Source organism: Euprymna scolopes, chromosome 18, assembly GCF_053919585.1.
Source record: "Euprymna scolopes isolate OS-2025 chromosome 18, ASM5391958v1, whole genome shotgun sequence".
In the NCBI taxonomy this organism is placed as follows: Eukaryota; Metazoa; Mollusca; class Cephalopoda; order Sepiida; family Sepiolidae; genus Euprymna; species Euprymna scolopes.
This window is the reverse complement of record NC_136499.1, coordinates 44,507,363-44,528,766: the sequence shown is the minus strand read 5'-3', so window position 1 is coordinate 44,528,766 and position 21,404 is coordinate 44,507,363. Positions and strand designations below refer to the sequence as shown.

Here is a 21,404-nt window from a genome sequence, read left to right as displayed (position 1 = left end):
AACACAAAATTTAACATCAATTGTAAAATGAGACACCTTAAACAAAACTAGTACCTGTCAATCTTTAAATTCATTCTGCTATTTATGTCTTAGTGGAAAATTATATATAATTAGATTTAAGGATAGAGATAGGCTGCTAAATAAAAAGCACAAAACATCTATAAATTGTAGGTATTATAAATCACATCTTAACAACTTAAAAGTGTGTGTATGCCCCTATTTATTTTCCTTCACACAAGAGCAAGGTTAAACACAATGTCAGTTTTTAATGTGGGGATCTCTTAAGCACTTAACAAAGTGGTATTGTGGATGGGACAAAATAAAAATTAACACACTCAAGAAGGATCTCTCCTCCTCCTTCTGACTGAGAACTGAACAGATACTATATATTTTTTTATCCTAGTTCGATATTCAGCGTTCTGTAAACAGACTGTCCAATATAAACATAAGAAAACTTTTCTTTAGATTTGAGAGAGAGAAAGAGAGAGAGTGTGAGTGAGTATCAAAAGTTTTTGCTGAGTTTAATGGTTTAAAGACGGACCTATACGATAGTGCCCACCCCTAAAAATACGTGTTCATCACCTTTTTTTTTTTTTTAATCATATTAGGAGAAAAAATTTTGGAAAAAAAAATGACTTTTAAGAAGGAGGTTAACTTTCTCGTTATGTTCTAATCACGTGACACGTCGGTAAAGAAATGGACAGTAAGTCAGGTAGCAATGAAGTAGAACGTTATAACGAGAAAGTGTACTCGAACCCCTTCTAAAAAGTTTTTATTTATTTATTTTTTTTTTCAAAATTTTTTCAGATAATGACACTTAGATACTTAAGTCTGTAATCTATGATAATCGTCGGAAAAAGTTAAAAAGAAGAAAAAAAAAGTGTACAACACATTTTTAGGGGGTAAAGCAGTAAAGCACTCTCATACAGGTCCGCCATCTAAAAAGAGTTTTCCTATGTTTATACACACACACACACACACACACACACACACACACACACACACCTCAGAAACAGTTTTTTATGCTAAACAATTGATAACCCGCCCTACAATAATATTAAGACTAGCGTAGATTCGTGGAAACAAAGGAGTTTTCGAATGAAGGTCTGAAAGTTTTGTTTTTATTTTTTCATATAATCTTCAAGGTTGAAAAACTTCCAACACACACACACACACACACACACACACGTGTGTGTGTGTTGAAAGAAAAACAGTAAACATATATATATATATATATATATATATATATATATATATATATATATATATATATATATATATATAGATATGGGAGTATGATAAATGTGCTTTCCCCCAATAATAAAGTAGTCAATTTCTTTGAAGACTGCAAATAGTTAATAATAACTCTACAGAAAAAAAAAAGGTCGTCAATACAAATGCTTTAAAAGATTTTTTAGCATTAATAAAAAAATAATAATTTCCCGTTCGGACGAGATCGAGGCTCGTCTCCCACGTGACCGACAAACCGCGTTGTCTTGTCACAATTTTTTTTTAACCGGAATCTACTCGACGTCGATCAGAACAGGTGACGAATCTAGTACGTAGTCAGTGTATGTACCTGTCTCACCACCTTCTTAGTGATACATATATATACATATATATGTATGGGTTTTTCTATATTCTACTTCCAAGAAAACTCTTGACACTGTGCGTTGTAGATCATCCCATATCGCCTTCGTTGAGAACTAGTAGTTCGCGTAGTACGACACGTAGTTGCAGTACGAATAAGACGTACAACATTCGTTGAAACTACACGCACGCTGTAACCGGCGTGAGAGTGGAGTTTTGTTTTTAAATTCTTATTTGATCATTTTATTTACAAATTCGAAGAGTTGAAATTGTTTTTAATAACTAGTGTGATTAACCAGAAGATTATTTTTTTTAATCGGATTGTTTTTTTGTTGTTGTTTTTTTTTAATTAGAAAAAAGTCAATCATAACAAGTCTCATTTAGGTTTGTTAGATTACAACGTTTCAGCCGATGTAATCTCCGATCTTCTTCAGGAGCATCTTTTCGAACTTGGGAAGCTTCTAATTGAACTTTGAAATCTTTATGTCAAACATATATATTTATTAAAAAATACACTTGCTGTTTTGGGAAAGTAAATAGTTCGTTTGGATATAAAACAAACTTTTTTTTTTAATTAATATAAGGAATTTGTTTTAAGTAAAAAAGAAAAAAAAAATCCACAAAACAAACGGACAACGCAACGCATCAAACTGTTGAGTTTACTGTTTTTGTTTCTATTTGGGATGGCCGGAGAAAGACTCAGCCCAGATGACCCCGCTTCTTATAGTAGACCGAGCGAATGTCGTATTTGCAAACTTGATTTGGTCTGGGAAATTGATTTTAACAAAAAGATCATCAATGGAACCGTCTATTTGGATGCCGAAAAAAGTTCTGCCTCAGTAAACAGATTGGTAAGTAAAAAAAAAAAAGCTTTTTTTTATTTGTTTTACTTTGAATGGCAACTCTAAAGAATGGACATTTAGAGAATTTCAGTTCAAATCGTAAAACGGCAGGCGATACTAAGCATGCAGCAAAGGGTCTTTAAAAACTATGAGCCTAACCTAACCCTTTGCCAAAGGGTTAGGTTAGGCTCATAGTTTTGAATATTAGGCCCCTCAAACAAAAGATAAAATAAAGTTAAAAAAAACAAAAACAAAAAAAACAACAAAACAAAACAACAAACTTCTTACAAAAAATATAAAAGAAATAAGAAACAGTGGTTTTTAAATCGTAAACTGTTTTGGCGATTTCTGAGACTGATTCGGGATTCTCCGTCAATACTCGGAACCGACTCCATAAAAACTGAAATAATCTCGGTGCCTATTCCTTACATATACGCCTTATTGTGGTCCGTTGGGTCATTCATTGAGATTGGATTACATTGTTTGAATCATGAAGAAATGAGTTGAGTTTGCAAAGTCGAAAAAAAAAAAATGCTACTTGTACACTTTTGATACCGTGCTGAAATAATACGGTTATTATTTTGAAAGCCATTCTTAACATGGGGAGGGTGTTTTGTAACTATTTTGTGCTTCCACCTAACAATTTGATAATAATAAAAAAGATATCGTGGAACTTGAATTTAACCTGAAAAAAAACTATTTGAAAATAGCGTGGTATCAAAAGTGCATAAGCACAAAATAAATAAATAAACCAATACAATTCGAACGTATTTTTCGCCTCCCACTATAAGTTAAATGTGGTGATATTCCTTTGGCTTACAATGGACTTATCTAATCGTTTTATTCTTTCCTGTCTTTATTACCTTCGATTGTTGATAAAGTGACGGAAGCGAGGATAATAAACAACGTATAGAATTCGGACGGTGAAGGGCGGGGGTCAACACGTGATAGTTGCAACTTATGGCTAATGAGCACAATTAAAATGGAAACATTTCAAACATAACTCAATTCCAAAACTGACTAATATCTTCGCGTGTATTTTGTGCGATTAAATAACGTTATTATTCCAGCCCAGCCAGCACGGTTCGTAAACTGCAGAAGTACTCAACCTAGTTTCGTTTATAATACCAGAGCCCCGGCCCAACAGCGCTTGATAAATCGAACTTTTTTTTTGGAAACAGAAAAATGTATGTAATTAAAACTTCAGATTAGTTATATTTTGGGGGAAAAAGAATTCCAGCAGAGTGCTCTATTATAAGGGAAAAATTGCAAAATAAGAGCACAAAATTTATATTCTTATTTTCAGAAGTTTAGATAGGATAAGCTATCGGTGCCGTCGGTTTCAAACCTGATAATATGGAACCGTTTTAGGCTCCAATATCAAGCTCTCTTCAACTGATCTATCTCAGAGATGAAATAGATCGATTAAAGAGAGGAATGAATGAATAAGCAAACCAAACCACAATTATTTTGGAGATCTGAGATCTCGTAGCAAAATAATAAGTAATAAAGTTTTAAGCACGTATATTTTTCTGTTTCGAAGAAAGTTCGGCTTACCAACCATTATTATGGTTATTTGGTGCCGTAAATCCTACATGTTTTTTTATATACGATCTGTTTGTAGATTTTAAATTCGTTTGGTAAACAATAGTCTTTATCAGCAATATTGGATTTTCTTGCCCACACGCCCCTGTTCCGAATTTGTGGCCGTGGGTCGCCTTCAGTAAACCGTTTCTCTTCTATCAAACGATCATAAACGTTGTTGTTTATTAAACAACGTTTTAAGTTTATACAAACTCATGTAAATGATTGTAAAACAGAAAAATAAATAAATAATAAATAAATGATAAAAATATTTTTTAAAATTATTTTTTTCCAGTAATCAAGTAAAACTTTCCTTTTTACTTGGTATTTAATTTTCATTTTTAATATAATTCCAGCAAATTTTAATGAATTTTAATTTTATAATTCCCCAGAAAAAAAAGGGTAGGGTACTTACTTATTGTACCGTGCTAAAAGTTATTATTTAGAAAGCCATTCTTAACATGGGGAAGGTGTTTTGTAACTATTCTGTACTTTCACCTAACAATTTAATAATAATAAAAAAAGACGTCATAAAACTTGAATGTAACTTTAAAAACAAAAAAAGCATGGTACAATATGTGCATAAGCCCCCCCCCCCAAAAAAAATGTGATTTTTTTTTTTTTTATTTTTTTTTTTTTTATGACCGTTTGGTTTAAGAGAGGTGGTCTCTTGATCGGGACCTACGACTACAAACTCGGAATAGGGGTGCAAGTCGGCAAGCCACAGATGGGGCCATGATGCCCATGGGCCCCTGATGGATTAGAACCAACCAGTCAGTGAACGTAATGGTAACAATATTTTTTATAAAATCATTCATGTCTCCAAATCGGTTAGGGTTACCCCTCTCCCTCCTCCAAAAAATAAATAAATAAACGCCTGATTACAATCACGGGAGTGATTCTGGAAATTACCGTGATAACTAACGGGTAACTACTGGTCACGAATTTGGGCCTCACTATCGGATGCAGTTTTGTGTTTATACCCACAAACGGTTGAGGAGCCACCCCCTTTCTTTCTTCTCTCTCTCTCTCTCTCTCTCATATATATATATATATATATATATATATATATATATATATATATATATATATATATATATATATTTTTATTTACGTAGGTGGTGGAGGGACTCGATTGATTGATAATGTTTGAAGAGAGGGTAGGTAGAAAAACAAAACAGACTGTGTTGGAAAAGATGAATTTTGAGATAGTAGTGTAGGGACCCTACACTGTAGGGTCGATGTGAACACGTACACCTTTCTTTCTTTCAATATCGAAATAGAAAAAAAAAAAACTAAACAAAACAATATGAGAGAAAGAGAGAATGCGTGCGCACACACGTTGTTTTGTTCGTACTCTTAAGAATATGACAGGTGGGTTCTCACAAACATTCTTACTCAATTCTTCTGGACCCCAAAAGAAAAGTTTTATACAAAAGTTTTGGATGTGAATATATTATCGACGTGTGGGAGTTCAATAAATAAATAAATAAATAGATAAAAAAGGGTGCTAGTGTAGTTATTGAACCGCGTTGTTTTTAAGTAGTATTTTCAAGTTAAATTAATGTTTTTTACGATGTCTTTTTTTTTAATCAAATTCTTAGGTGAAAGTACAGAATAATTACAAAACACCTTCCTCTCTCCATGTTAAGAATGGCTTTCTAAATAATAACGTTATTATTTCAGTGCACCAGTATGGGGGGGGGATTAAAAAATGGCGAGACTAATAGCGTTCTCAACCTTCGGACAGATTAAAGTTATAGTATCTGTTCTATCTTCGGTTAGGAGCATTTTTTTTTTTTTTTCTCTCAAACCAGATTGATCCTTTTAGAGAAGTTGGATATTCCCAAATTAAAAACTGCTCTCGCGGAGAGGCAAGTAAATAAGGCTTCCGGTTAAGATCAAAATGTAGTATCTGTTCTGCCTCCAGTAAGGTAATGAGGAATCCTTTTTGACTGAGGGAATTTTTATTTTTGTCTTTTCCAGATTATTTAAGAGGGCGCCTCAACTAGTGTTAAACGATTAATCGGAATCGAAAAAATCGGAACTTCTGAAGGTATCGGATTCGGAAAAATTTGTGCTTATTTTCCGATGCCAAAAACGATCCTTTTAATTATCTTTTTTTTTTATTTGATTTTGTATAAAGCAAAATCTTCCACTGCTGGTAGTAATGATAAAATAATAAATATTTATTGATTTTCAACTACCATTAAAACTAAAATCTATAGATCACCCCCACCCCCCACACACACACAAGTATATTTTTACTCTTGAGAAAATATATACAAATTTAACTTGTGTTTTATGGTAAATGGGAATAAATAACAACCCTATTGTTAAATAATTAGAGATTTGTAAAGAATTAGAATCGGTAATTGTATCAAAATCAGGAATTTAGTAAGGAATTGGTAATTTTATTGGAATCGGGGAAAAATATTAGAATCGTCCCATCACTAGTCTCAACAGGAATTTGTTAACATTGAACTTGAAAATCACCATGTTGTAGTCAGCTGGGAAGCAGCTTTTTCATAATGTGTTCCACAAATAGGTAGTTCTTGGAAAGACACTGCTTATGGATGTTTTATTTAGTTCCAGGTAAAGAGAGGAAAATGATAGTGGTTGTAGCTATGCGAGTTTTTGTTGTGAATGTTTTAGAGGGGAGGGCAGAGATTGAAGCTCAGTCGAGCAACTACCGTGATGATAATGATAGTAGAGAAAGAGGATGTAGGGAAGAGAAGATGACCTCTTCCACTAGATTTCAAAGTCTAATAAGTATCAACTTTAAGGAAATCCTGAAACAATACTACTCGGCACTGTTTCTCAAATAGATTATAACTGCATAAAACCATTATAATGTTTTTGTGGAAAATGCGTTATTTTTTTGTTTTTCTTTTTTCTTTTTTTTTCTTTATTTATTAATTACTAGTTGGTTTCGCAATTTAATTCCTATTCACTACTTGAAATTGTTGAAACAAAACTAATCGATAAGAAAAAGATAGCAAAATCAAATTAAATTAAAAATAGACTTGACAATGTTCAAAAACGGCTTCGAAACCTAGTAGGTAGATGCCCTGTTTTTATTCCCTGCAATCTGTTTCCCATAGAAGAGATGTTGCAAGTCTGTCTCTGCTCTATCGCTATTTTCATGGCAAGTGCTCGCCTGAGCTTCAATCTCTGGTCCCCCTTGCCAAACTTTCATAAAACATTCGTTTAGCTACAACAACGATCAAGTTTCCCCCCACTCTCTATCTGTGCCTAAATCTAAACACAAATTCCATGAACAAACCTTCTTTTCTAGAACTGTCCGTCTGCGGATCTCTGTTCCGCTGGGCTGCTTTCCAACTGACTACAATATGGTCTTCATTAAGTCCAATATAAACAAGTTCTTGTTGACTCCCCCCCCCCAATAATCCATTTATACCTCATTTCCACCACAATTATTACATTGTTGTCTTAGTGATTACCGTACACTCGTTAACCCTTATCCTTGAGTGGCCTTTGGACCTTGGTAAATGGTGACTCCCATTTAAAAAAAAAAAAAAAAAATTGAATGTTTTTTTCCTTCAACAGAATGTCCTTCAAGCAAATGAGATTTCCAGTCTTGTAAATAGTTTTAAAATTTCCTTAAAATCTGCAAACTTTGAACATATTTTCTTTTAGCCATTTCCAAACTTGATTGAAGCGTTTTCTTCACAACTTTTAAAAGGAACACAAGATATTCATTTGTTATTATCAAATTTAATGAGTCTATTCATACATAAATAAACTTTATTTATTTTAATTTATAGTACAGCCAAAAGTAAAGAGTTAAGACGAAAAGAGTTAGGAAGAGTTGAATCGATCTAGACCAGGCATGTGAAACTTGCGACCTGTGGGCAGCATATGGCCCATTGCAAACTTATTTGTAGCCCTCATGAACAGCAACTTTGAAAAGTTTTCGTAGCCTTGAGCCCCTGGAGGGGCATAGGACATCCACAACTTTGTAGATGCTTTTGTAGTGAGGAGTTTTTTTTTTTTGGGGGGGGGGGGTTCTGGCTCTATGCCCAACCTTTCTAGAGGTACATACAGCACCTTATCTTCCCAAATAGTCACTCATCTGGTACTGACCAGGCTCAACATTGCTTAACCTCGGTGATCTAGCGAGAACCGATGTGTCAACATGATTGTGCTGTACTTGCAAAAGTTGGGGGTTAGAAAATATGAAAATATGTGGAATGCCGGAAAAGTAATGAGAATTTCTTATGTGTCCTTGCTTTAAGAAAATCCTTTTTTTTTTTTTTTTTTTTTTTACTTGAAATCTATTGCTTGCATTGAGAACATTACAAACACAACGTTTTTCGAGTTATCACTGTCTTTATCATCAAAGAAGTGACATTATAAATACATGAGGCAGATTTACAATCATTCGTATTAATACTTTCCGGAGAACTAGTTTGCCTGATCACTACTTGTCATATCTGTTTTTAAATTAAAATTCTGCGCTAATTTTTATTAAACAACTGCAGTGATAATTGTAAAAGTGCTGCCTTTATGACAACACAAACTGACGCTTTATGACCCTCACAGGACTCTGAGTTTGACATGTCTGGTTTAGACTAGTCTCTCACTCTTAGACAGGATTAAAAAAAAACAAAAAAACTCACCAACTTAATAGGTCCCACACTATCAGCTAGGCTTCAACCTCTGTCCCATCGATGAAATGTTGTATCTCTCTGCCTATTTCACAAGTATTTTAATATTAGGTGCTCCAAACTACAAACCCTTGTACTCCCTTGATGTAAATACCCCTGAGAAACCTGACAACCAGCAAAATCCCACCTCTAGACAGTAGAAATCCCCACTTGCCAGAAAGCACTCTACTCTATTAGTTTCATCCCTCGGACTGCTAGATTTTGGAATTCTCTTCCAGGTCCCTGCTTCTCTAACTGTACTGATATACAGAAGTTCAAGTTTAATGCAAACAGACATCCTGATGCTCAACTCCCTACATATTATCCCTGCAAATTATGTCCCTAATAGTAGCCCCCTACATCAAAGTGACGTGTTTTGTTTGGGGTGAAAATGCAAAAAGTAAAAGGTTTTTTTTTTTTATCACTCGTGTTTTAATTTTCTAATAGTTTGTTTTATGCTAGACATTCACCCACTATCTCAGTCACTCCAATCAAGAGATTTTTAAAAAATTCTAACCGTTCCTTTGAATGCAATTGTTTGTATTTTACTTGGTTCACCGGATATATTTGACAAGTAATTGTGAAAATGCTCCTATAATTACTGGAATGATGTGTGGACTTGTATGAATAAGTGGCTGTATTTAGTAGTCCATGACTGTGACTTGGATTGTTTACCAAGATGACAGTAGAGAAGTGACCACAGCTAGGTTTAGTTAGCCTTCAAGGAGTTGCAAGCAGTCTCACACTGCTGGCTGTGCTTGGGTTCTTGCTTATGTAGTCAATGTCAACAAGTGTTCAGAGTTTTTCTGATTGGTTGAAGTCTATTATTGGCAACCAATCAAGACTGAGTGTTTTGATAGAATCGACCAATCAGTATTAAATATTTCAATCAATAGATAGAAAATATTTTACAGGGATAGTTTTTCTGTTGTTGATTTTGTTGGCATTCGTTTCGCCGATATGTTTCTATTAAGAATTCTTCCTAGAAGGATATCCGGTACTTATGAGAGGTATCATGTGATAGTTGCCAACATCCCTACATGAAAGTGTTTCTGTGGAACAAACTGGATTTGAAATTTGCACAGTCCGGTTATCAGTGTTATTAACCACTGAGTCACCATCACCTTGCTGCTGCTGCTACTATTGGAACAGGGCTTCCACAATTCCAACACTTATTCATTGCCTCGTGATAACTTTAACTTTGATAAACATTGCAAAACTGTTATTAAAAAGTAGTACAAATCTGACTTGTACAACGTGCCGTTCGTTTCAGGAAAAAGATTTAAAAAATGGCCGCTTCTGCTATTTATGGACTGGTGATCACGTGAGGTAACGAAATTTGGGGAAATATGCAAATGAGATGCTGTCGGTTTTTAAATAAAAACCTTGTGTGTCAGAGAGAGAGGTATGTGTCTCTTTGGCAGAAGTAAGTTCTGACAAATGTATGCTGGGGTTTGATACCAAGAATTGTGAGAAGGAGAACATAACAGTTGGGAATTCTTTCTTTGGACTTTACTTTCTAATAATACTAACATATTTAACTGCAAAAACAATATGACTCTGCCGGTAATAGTTAGCCTTCTTTTCACAAGGTTGGTGTAATGTGGGAAATTTTTCTCCCTAAACAAAGAGGAGCACTTTGGATTGTTGCGATAATGTTAAAAGAAACTGAAGTAGTATGTTTTGGGTGATGTCACCAGGAACTGGTAAGGCTCGAAAGACAGAGATACCATTATTTGTAGCAGGAAGCACAGCTATGTTGTTATTTGAAAGGGACTACAAAGAGGGTTAAAATTTAGATGTCCCTGAGGGATGAGGTGTCTCTGATCAGTCCGGACCATGTAAATGTGGCTCAGAGCTGGATCTTAAGGAAGCTGGAAGCAGGAGCTGGATGTCAGGCACTGGAACTGAACGTGGACATTTATTGGAACTGGAGGAGTAGGAGCAGGTGCTGCAGGCAAGAGCTGGAACAGGAGCTGCTGGAGTCGGAGCTGGAACAGATCCTGTTAGAAAGAGTTGGAGCATGAACTGAAGTGATAGGCTGGGATGTGTCTCGAGGTTCAAACAGTAGCAAAGAATAAATGTTTAATCACATTTAGTAGTTAGTAAGAAGTTTGCCCTGAAAAGTTTGCAGTTTGATTGCTGCTGTTAAGTTCTGCTTCTGAGCTGGACAATTAGACAAGAGCGAATCTTAGTTGAATTGTGGCAAGTCTAGCTGAGATAGTTTTTAGATCAAGACCCGCTGACTGCATTTCTAAATGGGCATGCTACATATGGTGGTTCCATGAAACAAACAACTGGAATTAATTCATCACTGAATTTATTGTGGTAAAAAATATCCGGGCTTTTAGTTGACTGTGTTTACATAAATCTCTGCCAATTCTTAAGGTCAAATGTTTTGGTCTATTATGAGAAAATAAGTATATAATGGTGAGAGTTATGGGCGCTTGTGACTGCTACAAAATATCTTCCTTTTTATTTTTCCGCTAAGGAATACTAGCAGCAGGGTACAAGTAATTTTTCATGCAAGGGTGCTCTTGTATTTTTTTTTTTTGGGGGGGGGAGCTTAGCTTAACGCCTATGGTTTTGAAGAAGGCATGTTTGAATTGTGTAAACATGGGAGTGGTGTATAGATGCCTTGACAATGCCTTCTCTTTGGATAATTGAGCATAATCAAATAAAAATAGACATGTTTTCTATTTTCCTGGGAAGGTGACTTTCCTCTCTAAAGATGTATGCTTTACTGGAGTGGTAGGTGACTCTGCTCTTGTTTGTAAGGGTTACGGTTCTGTGGTTGTTTGGATAGGTTGGGCATCAGATGTTGTTGAAACCAGTTGTGTCTCCAAAACTTTTTCGGCCCTGTCGGTGGGGCATTAGAATACGCCGACTTCCCCCCCTGCAGAGGGTAAAAGTCCCTCAATGGGGGTCCTGGATATGACCTTAAACTATATCCAGTGGTGAGGCCCCAGCTTGTGGGCTTTGGGGAGTGTGGAGCCACCCTTTAATTACCATTGCTCCCAGGTCCACTCTGACCCAGAGTGGTAGTACCTGTTAGGGTCCCAACTATGGGTTAGAAACCGACGTGAAAACAACAAATATATTCTATTAAAAAGATTTTTCTTCAAAATCTTTGGATTCGGCATTAAATAACCCGCAAAGAGTTGATATGCCGTAAAACAACCAACCAACCAACCATCCAAAGCTTGTTCGAGTCAGTCAAGGGAGATTGTGTCTGTTCAATTTCCTCGCCTTGCAGTATGATGTTTCTCCACATGTGTCATTTTGAATGAGCCTTGGTATGCTTGTGTTAGTGACATTTTTATTGAATCATTTCAGACAAAAATGAATTCATAGACCTGCATTTATTGTGGAACATGAGTAGATGTTCATGATTGCCTGGGTGGTGTGTACTTCAGCTAGGCCATTTTATGGCATAGTTCCAAAGTGAAAGGAGTTACAGCTGTGGAAACGGGTATGGGTTCATCAAAATATTTGCCAGGTCAAGAGTGCTGTACAAAAAACTAACTCGGCTGAAATGCATCCTAGGTCTTCCTTGAGTGAGTTGCAAATGGATAGTAAGACTAGGGTTAGTCCAGCCACCAATGGTATGTTTTGTTGCTAGAAGGGTTTTTAATGTTTGGTGGGACCTCTCTACAAGACCATTGGCATAGAGATGGTGATCTTGATGTGCTTGACACTGAGCAGCTGGATAAATTCCTAGAAAAGTGACAACTAGAATTGTGCATTGTGATCCGTGGTGATAATGTTGAGCATGCCAAAAACTTTGGTCCACTCACAAAGGATCAGTTTTGCGACTGTGTTAATCCAAGTGTCCCTCATTGGTACTGCTATTGGCCACCTGGAGGAACAATCAACAACTGAAGAAATCATGGCATATCAGGCAAGGTCCAACTATGTTGATATGGACATGAATAATATAGGCGTCAGGATTGCTGAATGTGCTGGTTGGAGACCTGACAAGTTGATATGATACCAAGCCATGGATATTGGTATTTGTCAAGCCAAACAAAATGATTGGCAATGAGTTTGACCATTGTGGAGGTGATTTAAGATCTGAGTGTTGGAAGTATGTAATTAATTTGGTTTTATTAGGAGTGTTGAGTCATAAAGAGTCAGCATGATAAGGGTTAAATGTTATTAAACGTTTGGGGTTTTGTGAGCTGAGGCATAAAACCTGTGCCGAGACATAAAATGACAAGCTAACATGTGCTACTGCTGTTGCTCTATTATTATTTATAATTTGCTAATATAATAAAATTGTTTAACATGTATGTGTGTGTTTCTCGTTTCTATGTGACTTGCATGTTTGTTTGTTTTTTTTATTATTTACTGTTAATTTGTGATTTATCAAAATGCAATAGTGTAAAATGCTAAGGCAGACTTTTAAAAATTGTTTTCGAACAAAAAAAAATTAAGTACAAATTTAAATCTATAGACTAGGAAGATGACGCCTCATTCCGACATTTAAAACAATTTTATTGGATCAACTTTGTTAAGATGTAAAGGAAAGGAATTAGGAAAGTTTGTTGGCTGCCGAAAGTTTTCAAGTGAAGACAGGCAAGAATCTAGCAGATAAAGCCAGGAGAAAGAAAGAGGGTTACTAGCACAGGATAATGTTTAGGAATCTGGACATGGAAAAAGGTTAGAAAGATCATGTGATGTTGAATAAATGCCCCATTAATAGGGAAGAGGTCATATCATATAGAAAGTCTGAAGTATACACACATTAAAAGTAAAGCCGTGTCGTGTCTCCTTTTTCAATTTTCTTATTTTGTTCTAACTCAAGATGGGCCATCCTACTGGATGCCAGATATTCACTCACTATCTTATATATTTCAACCAAGAGATCTTTTTAAGATTCTAACTATCCCTTTAAGTGGCATCGTGTTGTGTCTGTGTATGTAGGTGTATGCATGTATCACATAAAGTACACGTGTACTAGAAATGAAGTTAAATGTTTGCACCAACCAGAGCCCAGCTTAAAAATCAAGCACAAATTCAAAATATTGCTAACTGCGGCTTGTCGTTGCCACTACTGCTGCTATTGTTGTTGCCACTTGTAGCTGCTACTGCGACAAATCGACCAGAATGCATTTCTATTTCTTTATAAATAAGTCAGTAATTTTTAACCCCTCCCCCCTTTTTTTTTTTAAATAGTTGAAAGAAAAAATTACTTTGTGACCCTTCGAAATTTTAAAGGATTTAAACTGACTAATGGAAAGTGTTTCTGAATTTTTGAGATTCCCAAATTCGACAAGATGTACCTAAGGAAGGTCAGAGGTTATGTGAAAATAAGATCTTAAGATGAGAACAGTGGTAATAAGAGAAAGTAGCTTTAAAACTTTAAGCAAGTTCTTATTGAAAGATTTGGAAGCCATTTGCATCCAATGATTTTACAAATAAACTAGCAGACCGTTCAGCGTTGCTCGGTCATAAGGTACACTTAAATATAATAGTATAATTCATGCAGATTATGTGTTTATTATAATAGACAATTCTCTATCGATTATTATATAGAATCTAATATATATATATATATATATATATATATATATATATATATATATATATATAAAAGCGACCCCTCTTTGTAGAAAAGTGCCCAGTTGAGGGTGAAGGAATTCTTGTTTTTAGCCAATTTTTCAATATTTGTCTTCTGAAGGGTTGAGCATCAAAACGATACCGATCTCGTGAAAATCCATTGCCTCTGTTTTAGGCGTACATACATACATACATACATTTAAACAGACAGGTGAGATTTATATTGTAGATTAAAACAACATTACTTTAACAAAATTAATTATAGCTTTATAATTTAAATTTGATGCCCAAACAATGCTGTAATTATCTGTTACAACGTTCGAAACCCTATTTTTAAAAACATCAAAAGCGAAATAAAAATTAAAGACTATAAGACGAAATAAATAACTATTTGAAAACAAAAAGAAAAAAGAAACTACAACTTGCAGAGTCTGTATTACTACTGCTACTAATATCAAAACTCTCTACCAATGTGTGGGAGTCAGCAATACTCTAAAGCCTCTCTTAGGTTTATTTTATATTCCCTTAATGTTATAGAAAAAAAAAACTATATCATAGTACTTTTGACAGGATGTGATTGCGAAAATTAGGAGTGGATGGAGAATGTTCAAGGAATTACTGTCATTACGAACCAGCAGATCATTACCAATGTCAACCAAGGAAAGAGTCTATCAGGCATGTATGAAGTGAGATGATATATAGAAGTAAAATCTGACCAGTGAGGGTTGAGGACATGTGTTGCATGGAGAGAAATGATATGAGAATATGACTTACATGTAATGTATGTCTTAAAGACAGGTTCTGATGACACCAGAAATCTGGACAGTACAGGCAGATCTATGTAAATGGATAGATGTCGATGGTGTGGCCACATGGAAAGAATGGATTAGTTTTTTTGGGGTTAATGGATGTAGAACAGTTGAGGTAGCAGGTTCAGTTCACAGGAGAAGATCAAGAAAAACATGGGTGGAAGTGATAAAAATGGACCTGAGGGATAAACGAAGACCTGGCCAGAGAGTTTTTAAGTCAGTTTCTTAAAGTCGTTCAAAGCATGCCAGCATGTAAAATGGACATTAAACAGAATATGATGATGATGGTATGAACATTCATCTACTGTGTGCATGTGCAAGTATACATTGATGTGGAATAAAATTAAATTCCATTGAACTTTCATACTTTTCAAAATTGCTGTGTTTTATTATTTGGATTATTCGGACTACTGTTATGAGCTTGAGTGTTATTATCAACGTTTTGGCCGATCTAACCTCTGACCTTCTTCGGATATATCTTTCTATCAAACTCTGGAATTTGCACAGAATTTGGAACGGAACCCTTTATCTAATCCAGAAATTTGAGGGTTCAACAAGGTACACCTGAAGAAGGTTGAAGATCAATTACATTGGCCAAAATGTTGTAAGAATAATACTCAAGATGAGAAGCGTAGTCCGAATAATCCAGATGATAATACAAATTATCAATCCACATCTCAGAAATTCAGAAACATAAATTGCTATGTTAAAAGATCTGGAAATGTGTATTCCTTAAAAAACATAAACATAGTCGGTGGTGATTGTGTCAGATTTGTTGTCACTCTGCAATAAAGTTCACGAGTTGCAGCATCCATAAGTGTTGCTGTGATCAGTTGGTCAATTTAACGTTAATTTAAGGGCAACGTTGGCCCTTCACACTTCTCACATTCATCATTTCTTCACTATTTTTTTTGTGACGTCATCTCACATGCAGCACCAGAGGGGGGCCACGCATGCGTAGCTTGTTTCATTTAAATTTTATTTAAAAATAAGTGTCTTCAGAAAGTGTGATCATCTTTTCCTTTAAATTGCCGCTCGAAAACCGGAGCATAACACACGTGCATCTACCGAAAAAAGACGAACATTTCTATTCTCTTCTGCTCTGAGGCATTGCCCTCGTCATAACACCAAAATGAAGAAAAGAAAAATAAAAAACTTACGGATTGGACTTCCTACCCTGATGAGGCTATTAGCGAAATATTGGACAAAATATAAATGAAAAATGATTTTATCATATTCGACACTTAAAGGGTTTATTTTAATTTTTCATTTAAATTTTATTTAAAAATATATATCTTTATGAAGTGTGTGACCATCTTCTCTTCAGATTTCATTAAAATTGGATTCTTTTTTTTTTTTTTTTCTTTTTTTCTTTTTTAGTGATTATTATAAAAATAAATCATTTACAAGAGATGTAGGGTTTCCTAACTATTCACGGGCAAGGCTCTCACTGCAATATATATATATATATATATATATATATATTGTTGCTATCCAGTGAATAAACATTAAAATCTATCTCTGCACTGCAGGTTTGTTGACTTTAAAAACAAGAAGATCTTTATTGTATTTTCTTGAGAATTATTGAAACTGTACATCAACATAAGAAAATATCTGCTTCCTCCTTGCAAAGCATTCACAACAAGAACTCCGCTTATTACCACATTAGTAAAAAAGAAAAAAAAAAAGGTTGCTGTAGTCTGGCTTAAAAAATGTTGCTTAAGTATAATTGTAAAATATCTTTGACATTTACCTCTTCCCTGGCTGTCCTGATAAATATTCAGAACATTTTTTTTTACAATCCTAAGTATTTGCATTGAAGGGGGGGGGGCAGTAAAAAATAATTAATTTTTGTGAAAACCTTCATTCACTGATAAGTTTTTTAGGTGTCTTGAGTACTTTTAATTCTTTGTGCAGTGTGATATGTATCGCTTTTTGTTTTTTTGTTTTTTTTTGTTTATTTCTAAATATAAGTCACTAATTTTTGATTCAGCAATTGTGGTGCTTTTTGGTTACTATTTTCAAAATATAGCTAAATACTTTTTTCACTAGTTTTATTTCTGTGTTGTGTTCAAAACTCCAAATTGAAACGTATACCTACCAACAAAAAAATTTCTTACAAATGCAAATAATTTCATTAAAACTTCACTTTACAAAACTAATTCTGTAAAATGTAAATGAGAGGAAACCGTTTTTGGCATAAGCTATTATATAAATTGGCTATCGCCTTTGTGTATGTATATGTGTCCAATTGAAAGTCATAATCTACAAAACAAACCCCCACAAAGTTTAGTGATGAATGTAAATTAAAGAGTTTTTGGCCTAATAACAAATACCACATATATTTGTGTATAAGTCTATATGCATTTTAAGACCAAAAATTGTGTTATATTAGCTATTACCTGTGTATAAGTCGACTGTAGATTCTAAATGAGTTAAATGGTCTATCTTATGGCTCTTTCTTGCACAGATAATTTCCTTTTTTTTTTCTTTTTTTTTTTGTAAGACATTATAAATTGTTTCTCGGCATCCACAAGCGATAATACATGCATTCGAATTATTATTAAGCCTCTCATTGGAAAACCGCGCATGTGCTTATGCTGGCAAACACACTGCAGTGGGGTTCGAAAGAAACGTGATTAATTACTAGGATTACTGGCATATGCATAAACAAAATGACGTTTTCTATGTTATGATTGAGCACTGGGTTGCTCTTTAACAAGATTTCCAAAAACATTACCTATGTATAAGTTGATTCCCCCCCCCCCAATAACCTTAAAATCGTCTCCCAGAAATGCGACTTATAAAACAAATTTGTATTATTTAGATTACTGTAATCATCTCATAAACAAGAATAGGTTTAAACGCCCAATATGCATACTAGAATTGTCTGTAACAACACATGGTGTATTTGGTAAAATTCAGTTGTAAGTTACACTCTTCTGGAGGTTGAAAGTTCAATTCTGAGTGTGGGCGATACTCATAATACAATTGTAAATTACTTAGGACATTTACTGGCTCAAAAAATAAGTCCATGCTTCCCCATGGATTAAATAAAGGGTTCTGTTTGAAATTTTTTGCAGATTCCTTAGATAGAAAGATTCCCAAGTTCAACAAGATACCTGAAGGAGGTCGGAGCTTACATAAACTGAAACGTTGTGAAAATAACACTCAAGATGAGAACAGTAGTCCAAATAATTCAAATAATACAAAATAATTCTGATTCTATGCTTCAACAACAACATGGCAAAAAAAAAGAAAGAAAGACATACTGATGATGAAGTGTATCTTCGAAATATATTTATAAATTTTAATATAAATTTCAAACAAAATAAATATGTTTATTTTGTAATGCGTTGTTTTGGCTTTAAACGTATCTAATACATATTTATTTTATACAAAATAAATTACTTTAGATTTTCATTTTATTTTTCATTCAAGTGTGTGATGCCTATACCCAGAATACTTGTGAAAATTATATTAAGATAAATTTCAATTCCATATAATTCCCAAAATATGAATAACTTTATAAAAGAATTCTTGAATTAATGCAAAGTTTCAGCCTTGCTATTTACAAAGCATCAAACATTTTTTTTTTATCTTTAACTTCATAAAAATGAGCATCTACTTGGACTTTTCTCTATAGCAATGGATTAATTATTACACCCTTTGGATACAAAAGACAAGTTGTGTTCAAATAATTGTATACAATTCACATGTATGATTAAATATTTGGTTGCCGCTAGTAGCAAATAATAATAGTTAAAAATTGATACAAACTTCTGATTTTGTGCAGCATGTAGGGTTCTGTCATGGGCAAAAAAGGATTAAAAAAAAAAAAGAAAAGAAACAATAGCTGCTATGTCTAATTATATGCTGGCAGGTCTTGTAAAGTAGTAAGATTTCTTGTTATCTCGTATGCAAATGAGATGCTACTAGCTTGAACAGAAAGCCTGTTTTTCAGAGATGGGTGGGGGTAAATTTAGAGTTGTGAACTTGGACAGCAGTGTGATATATATTTCACCACAAAAATTTTTAATTGAAAGTACATAATAGTTAACAATTTATTATTTAACCACAAGATGGTTTCTGTAATCTCCTAGAAATAGTTAATATGCTGTAAAACAGACAAACCATTTTTTTTTTTTTTTTTTTTTTTTTTTAAACAAATTACTCGGTCCAGCATCGTTTGATAGACGGTTGTTACAAAAAATGATTCCATCTCGCTCTGCACTGCACATCCATATGCATCAAGAATTGATCCTAATCCTCTTTTTCTTTGGTGCAATGGGATATGCACTGCACCAGAGCAGCCTCTTAGAGTTGGGTTGGATTTTGTATTATGAAGCAACTATTGCAACGAAGAACTTCCAGGAGAGTGTTGTAGGATGAACAGGGCACCAAGGAAAAATGGAATAAAACAACAAAATTATGATTTACATTTTTATTATGTTGCAAAACTTTATATAATGTTTTTGTTGCAAGTTTCAACGAGTGTGAGTATGCATCCAATTATGTCGTTTTTAGTATTCTGAAGTAGTTGTGTTGTGGTGTCTGCTCGAGATTTGCAGTTTTTTTGTTTTTTTTTTAAACTTATTTTTCATTCTGTTGTGTCAACACTCTAGTGTTGACTGGAAAACTTTTCAGTGTCTGCCATATTCAACAGTGGTGATATGTGTGTGTGTGTGTGTGTGTGACTGTCCATTTCAATCTATCTTATCACCTCAATGTTGCATCTCTGCGCCTGTTTTACAAGTACTTCAATAAAATGTGATCTAATGAACTCATAGCAATTTTTCCCCCTTGACGTACATACTCCTGATCAACCTGATAAGCATCAAAATCACACTCCTTCACTGTTGAGGTCCCTAGTTGCTGGAAAGCCCTCTATTCTATTAGTTCCTTCTCTTGGACTGCTAGACTCTGGAATTCCTTCCCTGTTTCCCGGTTCCCTGCCTGTACTAACTTGCAGAAGCTTAAATGTAATGTGAACAAACATTTTGCTGCTCAACTCCTCGCAGTCCCCTGTTAGACACGATCACAAATTATGAAGCCTTATCTTAAAGGAGCTCAGAAATTTAAAAAAAAAACAATACAGAATGTTTAATGTTTAAAAAAGAATTAAATCGCTACAATTTTAAATAAATAAATATAGAAGAGATATATTCGTTCGATTTATTGAAAGAATATTTAATTTTCAAAGAGAATTACTTTTACAGCAGAGATTTGTCCTGCGGACCATAGCATTTACTTTTTAATTTTCTTTTTTCAAATATAAGTTTATCATAGCTTATAGACTACATAAATAATATAAATTATATAATTGAAGAAAGTTGGAAAGTTCTACTTATACACTGGTGATAGGAACTGACCAATCAAATGGAGGCATGTTTTGCTAGCAACCAATCAGAAACCAGAATTTCTCCATAAAAATATTGAATCTTTCAGCATTCCCACACACGATTTTTTCATGTCCAACATAAGAAAGAATTTGGTCTCCGTCTGCAAATTTTTACAATCCAACACTTCTACAGATTGACTGGCCATTGTCCAATGGAAAACCTATTCTTCGTCTTTGTCTTGGTTTTTACAATTCAAACTTTCTCTGATTGATAACTGTCATTTTGTTTGGAACAATATATATATATATTTTTTTTTTTTTTTTTTCTGAGATCAAAAATGGCTTTCAATTCAAAAATTAATTTGATGATGACTTTAAATAGTTGTGCAAATTGAACAAACTGAGATAATTTAAAGTTTCATGAGTCGTATTTGCAATAAAGGCTTTAATAGTGCAGACTACATTATCTAGATACAAAAGAAAACACTTTCTTTGTATGGCAGTTGACCAATAATTTGGCTGCATCTGGCAACATCCTTTTTAACAATTCAGTTTTCGTCAGCCCTCCGGCTACAATAAGATTTTTTGGTTCTGTTTGGTTCTCAGTGGAGAGGGGGCATCCTCTTAAGCATTATTGCATTCTTTCAGGTGTGACAAAGGAGAAAACCCCCTCTCTGTGGTGTGGGGATTAACTCCTTCATCCTTGTTAGAACGGTTTATCATTGTCTAGGTTTATCGTTGATCATCCAAAATATGCTACAATGAATGCTGACAAATCAGATTCAAGCAATTTTCATAGATTGCTTCACACTGGCCTTGGGCATCAAGCCTTCAACATTTTCTGGCAACTTACAGTCTCACTCACCAAGCTTTTTGTTGGTTGGTTGCATCCAAGTGTTCTTGGGTCATCTGACCTATTTTAAGATATCTGCATTCAAGAGTTACTTCTTTTAACATGGCCAAACCAATGTAACAAACTGATATTTGTATTTTTCCATTGCCAATG

General features: G+C 34.3%; 1 protein-coding gene across 1 annotated transcript in view; it reads left to right on the top strand.

Annotated features, from left to right (window-relative positions):
* The first annotated feature begins 1,708 nt into the window (after positions 1-1,708).
* LOC145297606 (leukotriene A-4 hydrolase-like) overlaps positions 1,709-21,404 on the top strand; it is a 198,652-nt gene continuing 178,956 nt past the window's right edge. Inside the window, exon 1 of the mRNA XM_080143665.1 lies at positions 1,709-2,441. Within this exon, the coding sequence (XP_079999791.1) occupies positions 2,274-2,441 (168 nt within the window). The 5' untranslated portion in view covers positions 1,709-2,273. The remainder of the gene's footprint in view (positions 2,442-21,404) is intronic.